Source organism: Atta colombica, unplaced genomic scaffold (genome assembly GCF_001594045.1).
Source record: "Atta colombica isolate Treedump-2 unplaced genomic scaffold, Acol1.0 scaffold78, whole genome shotgun sequence".
Taxonomy (NCBI): Eukaryota; Metazoa; Arthropoda; class Insecta; order Hymenoptera; family Formicidae; genus Atta; species Atta colombica.
Window position 1 is genome coordinate 590782 of NW_017259570.1, and position 10065 is coordinate 600846.

Consider the following 10065-nt stretch of genomic DNA (forward strand, 5'->3'; position numbering starts at 1 on the left):
CAGGACACGAAATCATGTAAGGATTAATTATTAGAGAAATATGCATTTACCAAGAGTAACGAGGTTACTAGTCGCTTTCTCATGATTATACACCTGGTACATATTCTCTTCTTCGGGCACGTGCGTCGTCTCCATCGTGAGAGAGATCCGACACACCCACTATTTCAGGAACGTTGAACCCCGTGAACGGTGGACGCGAGTTTCAGGCCGACTTCGGCGAGTCCGTCGTAAAAATGCGGAGAAAGCGCGAAACCGAAAGGACAAATCCGTGAGCGAAAAAAATCACGAAACTGAGGATCCCGGCGCGACTCTTCTCGCGAATAAGCGGTTTTGCCTCCTGCGTATCAAATAACAACATAAAAATGCAAGAGATAAAAAAAATAATCATTAAAAATATTTAAAATTCTCCCGGAGGACTCGAATAAATAGTTTAACAAAAAAATTTGAGTTAAGAAAGAATACGTAATTCTGAGACGCTATACCGAGAAATACAGCGGCGAATTAGTTCACCGAAACGAAATATGAGAAAAGCGAAGCGAACTGAGACATCGTGACGCTCTATCGCGTTGAAGACTTGGCGCTGATAAGAAAAATATATGTTTATCGAGCGTTTTAATCTGCAAATTTATCGCAAATTGTAGCGTATCGCACCAATTGAATACATATCCTGAGATTATTATTGTCGTTATTGTTATTATCTCATCATCTACAAGGAAAAAACAATTTTACTGAAATATCAAAAAATTTAGATAGATACAGATCTAAGAATAATTTTGTTAAACTATGTAGAAAACTCAAGCATGATAGCTTGAATGCTGCAAAAGTTTTGACATTCTAGCAACTAACTGAGTATCCTACATAATTATTTTAATAGTCCAACAAAATTATTTTTAGATCTGTATCTATAACTACATTTTTAAATTCAACAAAACCGTGTATACACAGAAAAATATTCTGTCGCTAAAAAAGTAATTGCTCAATTTAATTTCTTCCTTTTAATTATTAATATAAAATATTTTCTATATAATAGATAATATCTTAAAATATACTTATTACAAATTTTAGAAAAATTCGTTATTATGTACTCAAAATAAAAATTCATTTTTTTTTTAAGAAAATTATGAAATTGATCGAAGAAGCAATCAATTTTATATAACAAGCAAATCGAATTTATTTTAATTTAACAAATCTTGATTGAAGTATTAAACTCACTAGGATTTAAAATATATTTCGAACAAATTTGATACTTGTAATGAATTTATGATAGATTTGTGACTATACGAACTTTTGAAATACTTGGAACAGGTAATTATTACTTGCGTACAATATACATTTTTCTGTATGTTTCGCTTCAGAATGCGAAACGAATTCATAGAACGAGTCAAATACGAGGAACGTCATTAACTGAGTATCGATACCAAGATCCAATTGTATATGTTCCTGCACAAAAAAAATTCTCGAAGATGATGAAGTCAAAGTTTAAGTGCTTTATATCGTCATTCACATGGCTCTTTTCGCTTTCACCCCGAACAACTTGCGCTCGTCTCCATTTGCGAGAGGGTTCCAAAGGGTTTCACTCCGATTTTTCTACGCACTCCTGAGAGACAACACGTGTTTAAATGGATGCACGCGTGCGAACGACGCGGTGCACACGGGAATGTCCGTGGGACTGATTGTCATTGAAGTGCGCAGGAAGGCGATACCGCGCGCTGGAAGAAGAAGCGAAGCTGGAGAGGAGGAAGGACATTAAGCAGGCATTAAGACGATCGGTAGTGGGGTATTCCCATATGTTGAACGGAAGCTGCGGTATTCAGAAGAAATGGATGCCTAGGCGGCTGGTTGCTTCGCGACATGTCTCCCCGCCTGATTACGGGGAATCCGATTGCACCGCGTATAAACATGCCGTAGCTTCGAGGAAATATTCAGCTGTTCAGGGAGTTCTAGGAGAGCAGAAATACAGGGTGTCCTATTTCGCCTTCTTAGAGCAATTTGAAAACTTGACATCGCTAAGTTCAACTTAAATATTCATCTCAAATGTACTTAAATAAAATTCCTCGATTTGTGGATCGTGGAAATTTAATTTTTTAATTTTTTTTCTGAATTTTAAAGTAAAGCTGAAATACAGGGTGTCCTATTTCGCCTTCTTAGAGCAATTTGAAAACTTGACATCGCTAAGTTCAACTTAAATATTCATCTCAAATGTACTTAAATAAAATTCCTCGATTTGTGGATCGTGGAAATTTAATTTTTTAATTTTTTTTCTGAATTTTAAAGTAAAGCTGAAGAAATTATGGGAAGCTTCAGCGATCCAAGAGTTTGATTATTTAGAAACGAATTCAAATATACAGTACGATTTTCAGTTTTTTCTTTGCTAAAAAGTTTTTATCTCGATTTTCAGACTATTTTGAAGCTTGATTAATTTAACTTTGCTTCGTCAATTTTTTAATTTCTAATTTTTTAATTATTTAATAATAATTAACGATGAACATTGCAAGTTTAAAATAGCTTTGAGAAAACTCAAAGAACAAGTCTTTGCAAGTAGTTAAAGTGGACCGATTTTTTAAAGCACTTTAATGTGCTATAAAATAAACAGTCGTATGCAGTATTCTATTGACGTAAATATAACGTAGATGGCAAGAGAAGGCCAAACGTAATATTTTATTTGACATAAAATATTACGATAAATTATAATTTCACGATTTTAAACGCATGTATTAAATCAATCGATCATTTTAGAAACACCATAAGCCAATATTTTCAAAAATAATTTTTTTTAAACAAGTTTTAAGAGTGTCATATTCCACTCAATGTATAAGATAATAAAACATCTTTTACACATTTTTAATTATTTTAATATATTATAGTTGTCAAAATTACGTTCCTTTCAATTCTCCAAAAATTAGACTTGTATGAGATTTCTGAAATGATCGATTTTCAAATATCACCGTTAAAAATATAACATCAGAATAAATATTTTGTAGTAAAACGATCGTAAAAATTTTTTTTTTTGTGGCTCTTATATGTAGTTATTACTACATATAAGAGCTACAAAAAAAAAAAAAAATTTTTTAATCTTGATAAGAGATTTTGATGCGTGAACATATTTCGAATATGTAAAATTTTCAAAAATATTCGCGAAACTATTTAGATCGACTCAGATGCATTCGTACTTCCCTGCGTGCTGCACGCGCGATGCGTTTGCGTTTTTGCGCTCCGCTAACGCGATCTTTTTTTGCGCGCCTCGCGTGCGCCCGCGAGAGCAGGCATTGAGTAATCGTCTGAATGGGACTTCAGCACTGGCACGAAGCCTGCGGAGCTTATCGAGGTCTATTTTGTACGGCTGATTCATACCGTGAGCCGGACATCAATAATGCGCGTACCGCGGGTGCGTAACGTACGCACGTATCTTGCGTAAACTGCGAAGAAGAGGACGGAGAACTCCATGAACTACATCACTATTTTCCTCCTTGCCGCGATAAAATATAAATTCCCATCAATCTGAATTACTCGCAAGCCTAATCACGGCCAAATGCGAAGCGCTAATACAAAACTTGACGAAACGACGAAGAGATCAACTTAAAATTATACATCAAGTATAAATATTAAGGAAAAGATATAATCCGAAGTTTTTAAAACTTCATTTTCCGGAAAAAATATTGTCAAATAGAAGATAATTATGATGAAAAAGTAAATTTATGTTAAATTTCTTCTTTGATCTTTTATAACATCATAATTAATTGTCTTCTATTTAACAATATTTTTATCTCTATTTAACAAATATGTAATCTTTTATTTACAAATCATAAAATATTTCTGTACTACTAAAAAATAAGAATGAATCATAAGAGGCATAAATCACAAGACGCGTGTTGCCACATATATTGTCGGAATTAAGGTTTAATTAGAGGCGATTTCTCAATACTTACTGACGTATTGCTCCCACCGTGCGTGACGTCGAATCGTCGCCAAGCGAACCGGTGAAATCGGCGAGACAGGCCTCATCACATCCGCCATTTTTAATCCGCGTTTTCAAGTAACTCACGCAGCACTTTCTCTACGCGAGGAACAACGAGATGTTACAACGTTGTTACAGGCTCTGGCCAAGAAGTCATTACTTCAAAAATAAATTCATAGACAACCTATTAAATCTCATTGTGTGTTTTCTATACATCAATATGTACAAAAACACAGAAATTGCAATCAACACATAAATTTTTTTATGCTTAAATCGACATCACTCCCATATTATAATATCTGTGATATTAAACTTCTTATATTGATATATAAATTATTCCTCGTAGTAGTGATTTCTGAGCCATCCTGCGTTTTTATCAATGACAATCAGATTTTGAAATATTATAATATATATATATATATACTAATGAGAGGAAGCTACGAAAAATATACGACAGACAGCTGAAACGACAGATGGCAGCTCGAGGATGTAAACAGACGTAAAGATTAAGTCAAAAATATCTACCGTTCTTTATCGATAACGATAACCGTTCCCGTCCGGATTCTCTGTAAATCACGCGAGAACTGAATTCACCACGACGTCTGTGTTGTGCTCTAACTTGCTGGCAGTGAGATAAAAATAAACCTCAAATTAGAGCAGAACTTAGCTAGACCCGTTTTCTAGCTGGACACTTTAATCCTACTCCAGAAATGCAGCCACATTTTCGTGAATTGCATAATGTGTTTCTTGATCGATCATGACCGTGATTACATGTCGGAAATGTCACGTGTCTCAGATAAGGTGTGGACATCCGATTTGATGAATCAGCATTTACAAACAATGACCTTCTTGATAAGTCGAAAAAAATATTAGTCTAGATTTATTTAACCCTCTATTTGCAATCTGAATTTCTTTTAAAGCGAAATTTTACTTGTTAATAAAGAAGAACGATATTTTATTTTCTTCAAAATAAAGGAGTTCGGTTCTTCCCTTTTTAAAATATCTTATAATATTTATTTATTTTTGTAACAGAGACGTTAGAAAGTATAAACTAAATTTTTCCATATTTTCTGAAAGTCTAGAATAGTAAAAAATTTGAACTAAACAAAAAAAAAACATCTAGATTGCAGGAGGGAGTAAAAAATATGATTGCATTCTGATTTTAGAATTGAATCCATAAAGTTCTTGAAGAAGCAAAAAAGAACCGCGTATCTACTAAATCTTCGACTGCTACACATAATGAAACAATGACGCTGATTGAGTAATTGTGCCCTAAATATACGTGATTGTCGTCACGAGGTCAAGAAGTCACGGTCGCGAAAACGAAATCGATAACTTTCAACTTTATCAAACCCCTCTATCAATATTGATCGTACACAAAAAAAACAGTAAACAAAAATACTAAAAATAAAATATCTAAAAATTTAACTAGATACACATCTGAAAATAATTTTGTTGGACAATCAAAATAGTTACAAAGAAATCTCAAGTATGATGAGCAATGCTGCAAAAAGTTGATCTTCTAGCAATCATCACTTTAGTGATTTACATAATTGTTTTGGTAACAAAAATATAACAAAAAATTGTTATAAGAGACTTACTGAATTCTTTTCATACATATCCAATACAATGCATTAGAAAAACACCTTGTTAAATGCTCTTTAATGAGATCGTAATATTTATTAGGAGTTAAAAAACAAACTTTTCAGACCTGTAAGTTTTTTAAATACTTGAGCAAAATTGTATTGTATATCGACTCGTACTACCAAAACTGGACACGTGGAACAAACGAGCACGTGTGTGGAGCTACGACGAGATGATTCGCGAGGAAAGATGAGAGATCGATCGACTCCGGATGTCTGGCAGGACCAGGAGATACTGGCACCACGTGTTGTTGTTGCGGCTGTCACGCTTATGAAATCTCTGTTACGTGAGATCGTTCTCTCCCGTGCGTCATCCTCTCGCCAACAATGATTTTAATACAGACCGCGAACCAGGGACAAGAAAATGTGGGAAGATCCCGACATTTGGAAGATTTCCATCAAATAAATCGAGGTAACGATCGATGAAGAAAAAAATATCACATTCTAAAACACACTGCAATTCCCAAACCACCGAAATGATATGATTCTCACACACGATCAATGTAATTAACGTTAGAATCGATTGACTCATCTATTTTATGTTTGACAATATTCCATATAATTGCAAAAAAAGATAATATTAACTACGTAATACGACTTCAACACGAAGAACACTCTTCTCGAAAAGTTCTTCTCGTCTCCTCCTCTCGTTGATCAATCTCGTTTGCAAAGAACGTTAATTGCGAAGTAATTACAAAAAACACAGACGCGGTTCCTTCTCCCTCGAAGGGAATATTTTTTTACTGATTACTCGGTCAATCGATCGACTGGTATCTAAACCGAGTATGCGCGATTCCTTTATCGTGCCTTCCTACATATTTGCGCTGCAAGCGGGTGAACGTAGGAGGTGGAAACTACGTGAGGCTGACCTCATATGGAGGTACGGATCCCCCCGAGGAGCGATTGAGGAAGAGGAGATACCTACGCACCGGTGTTCACCTTGAATTTATGGCAATTGTACGAGCGATCGTCAAAGAACATGCCGGCAATGCTGCGATAATCTCGAGGGCGTTGCGTGCTTAATTGCATGCGGGTGTGCATTGCAACCGGATCGATCGAGAGAAACTCCCAATGGATATTCCGATGGATGTCTGATTGCATCATGTCTGAGATAAGCAGCGGACTTTTAATAACTATCCATAAATGCAGATAATATCCTCGGACATGTTCTTGTAATACATTCAGAAATTAATTCCGTTCTTTCACATCATGTCATTTGCATCGGCATATCTCAGTTATTGCAAAACACTTCAAAATAGATTTAAATTATAGCCGACCGCAATTCCTTTCACTGATAATCCTGAAGATACTTTTCATTTTCACTCATTGCTTGTTTTTACATTGAGAAAAATTTCTGGTTGAACGAACCAGTTAGATTCTGATCATATCAATCGGATTTCTAGTTATCGTGATTAGAATTTTGATTGATATCATTATAATCTAATAATTCATTCATTTTCAACCAGAAATTTTTTTCAGTGTAGTAATAAAAAGGTTAATGTGATCGAATTATTAGTCATGTGATCTTTTTATTCTAGAAAAGTGATGAGTAATGCATGAAAAAGTAAGTTCACAACAACACAAAGTCCTTTAAAGATCAATAATGCAGAATAATTTAATTTATTCAAATCAAATAGAACTTTTATCATATCATATCATATATTTATAAGAATCACATACTGCATTAGAAACTGACGTATTACTTTGTAATATTTGAGTTGAATAAATAAATTATTCTTCTTTGCGAGAATTACTTTAAAATCTAATTAATCGATCAATGGGACGCATCGCGAATTAATAAGAATAAGCAATAATATATAATTAATTAATTCTCACAAAGAGGAATAATTTATTTATTCAAATCAAATATTGCAATAGCATTAGCTTTGAATCGAACAATTCCCAACATAATATAAAAACTTCGTCTATTTTCGATAGAACAATCTATGACTAACTCGAAGAACACCGATAATTTTTAGTAACTGCTCTAATTACAAATATGAGTGTGAGTCGTCAAATGTCTTTCAATAGGATGACTAAATAACTATTAACGATCGAAACAACTTCAAATTACATCTTAGCAGCAAAACATAAATCTTAGAGTCTTATCTAAAAATCGATTAAAATTTTTCGCTTTATTAAGAAAAATGGTCTGGTTGGATTAAATAATAATTCTGATGGAAAATGGATGAATTTTCTGAGTCTTAAGTCTACGAGAATTCTAGTTAAGATAAAATTCTGATTGATATAATTATTCTGGTAAAAATTCTAATAGATTTTACCAGAAATATTGTCAATTAGAATTCCGATTATCTCAACTAGAAATTCTATTAGTAATAAATTGAATTTCAAAAAATTCCGATTCATCCATTTTCAACAAGAAATTTTTTTCATCTCGATACTGACGTTATTGCTAATAAAAGAATCTTTACTATCTAATTAGCCGATCAATGAGGGAGGCATCCCGAATTAATAAAAATGAGCAATAATATACAATTATAAGAGCATCAATTAATTCTCGAAAAGAAGATTCACTATTTGCGTTACTGTTTATATGGGAGACACACCCCGTCCGATAAACTTACATCCAGGAGGCGAGCCCTTCTTCATAGTGATCCTGTAGGGCTGATAAGTGTCGCCCGGCTCCACCTTGCCGTACATCGTCCGATCCATCGCCATCCTCGCGACACACGCATACACTTGCGTAGGAGGAATTGGATGCGCGTGCGTACGCGTGCACGTGTTCACTCACGTGGGGATCGTCGCGTAAACAGTGACATAAGTCTCTTTCCTCCACTCCGGGGAAGTAATTACGATATTCGTTGACGCGTGACGGCGAATTGATGCTAATTTAATGGATTAGCGTGATGGAAGACCAGCTTTCCCAAATGTCCAAGTTACAAGTTAACAACGAGGAATTTTATTTTTATCGAGATTTCTACTCACAAATGAATGAAAAATAATAATTATATTATTATCAGAAAAAATTGCGATGTAGTAAGTAAAAGATGGAAAAAAATAAGAAATGTGTAACAAGGAAAGAGTGATTTTGTTGAAATATCTAAAAATTTAGAGAGATCTAAAAATAATTTTGTTGGATCAAAATAACTAAAGAATCTCAAATATAATGAATAATACTGCAAAAAGTTCGAACATTCTAGCATTGTAGTTTGAGATATCTTACACAATTATTTTCGAATCTGTATCTAATTGAATTTTTTAATACTTCAGTAAAGTCGTTCTTTCCATAAATTAATATGATTCAAATTGTTTTTTAAATTTCTTTTTCCAAGATATAGTGATATATATAGTGATCAATCATGCAGATATTTCATGAAAATAAATGTCTGTTTTCCTGTCGGTCTTTACAACCATGAGGAGCAACGAACTCTAGATTTAGAAGTAAGAGTATAAGGAAGAAATGAAGTGTCTCGAAGCACTGTGTTGAGTGAAATGATTTACACAACGGTTCCAACAGAAGAAGTTGGTCCTTAACTCTTAGTAAAGTTCAAGTGGATCACTAGGCTAATTTTAACACTGTGTAAATTTCACTCGGGCAATCTTATAAAGCTCTCTTAAAGTAAATCAATAGATCGTAATAATGCATGTCAGTAACATGATTTACTCGAACTATAATTATTGCACATTTCAACAGAACGGTTGGAAGGATAATCATGGCTTTCGTTTCAAAAACTTGTGATTCTCAGAAAATACATGACCGTTTCTTAATCTTCTTCAAAAAATGCATTTCCCAATTAACAACGCAGTTATTGACATTCAAGAAACTAGGAGCCAAAACGAGACTCGTTCTCGGATGGGGAGTTTTAGAAGGGAACATCCGACCGTGTATCTACGCGATCATACGAATCCGCAGCGGAATTTGCACTGGGGCATCTCCGTGATGGATTATCCGCTGAAATGAACGAGCGATTCAGCGCAGCAACGCGATTTCCCTCCGGAATCGAGTAACGAGGTCGACACGCTGACGTGCAGCGGAGAACGCGCGTCGGGACGACGGGAAATTTGTCGCGACTGCCACGAGCAACACGAACGACGTGCGGCTCTTTGGTGACGGTGCCGGCTTGGTGAACACCGGCGAACAAGAGCAAGACGAGGTGCCACGCGCGGGTATATTTCTGGCGCTCACCCGCGCCCAGTGACATAGAGAGCTCTCTTTCGATCTCTTTCGTCTTGGCCACTGTCTCCACTTTCGTAGAAAGTGAGACGGACGAAGAGCAAAGAAAATCGTTGTGGGAAAGACAGGTGCAGCAGAATGAGAAGAGAGAGACGGACAAGAAAGGATAGGTAAATAAATAGATGAAGAAAGAGAGAGGGAAATGAATAGTGAAGGGAAGACAAATGTAGATGTAGAAAGACGAGACATCAGAAAGAGAAAGAAAGAGAGAGACACTGGTGGAACATAATATCTAGTGGTTTCTGCACAGAAATATATATATATATATATAT

The 10065-nt window shown here is 35.0% G+C and overlaps 1 protein-coding gene across 6 annotated transcripts in view; it reads right to left on the minus strand.

Annotated features, from left to right (window-relative positions):
• The window catches only part of LOC108692674 (leupaxin), a 28319-nt gene that overhangs the window by 15260 nt on the left and 2994 nt on the right, over nt 1-10065 (minus strand). For 2 of the 6 annotated variants that reach the window (XM_018201037.1, XM_018201041.1), the window contains exon 2: nt 8184-8536. The exons of 1 other annotated variant lie outside the window; for it this stretch is intronic. In XM_018201037.1, coding sequence (XP_018056526.1) covers nt 8184-8277 — 94 coding nt within the window. In that variant the 5' untranslated portion in view covers nt 8278-8536. Of the gene's footprint in view, nt 1-50; nt 397-3926; nt 4055-4480; nt 4521-8183; nt 8537-10065 lie in introns of those variants that run through there. 3 more of the 6 variants (XM_018201038.1, XM_018201042.1, XM_018201039.1) reach the window with 3 other exon arrangements.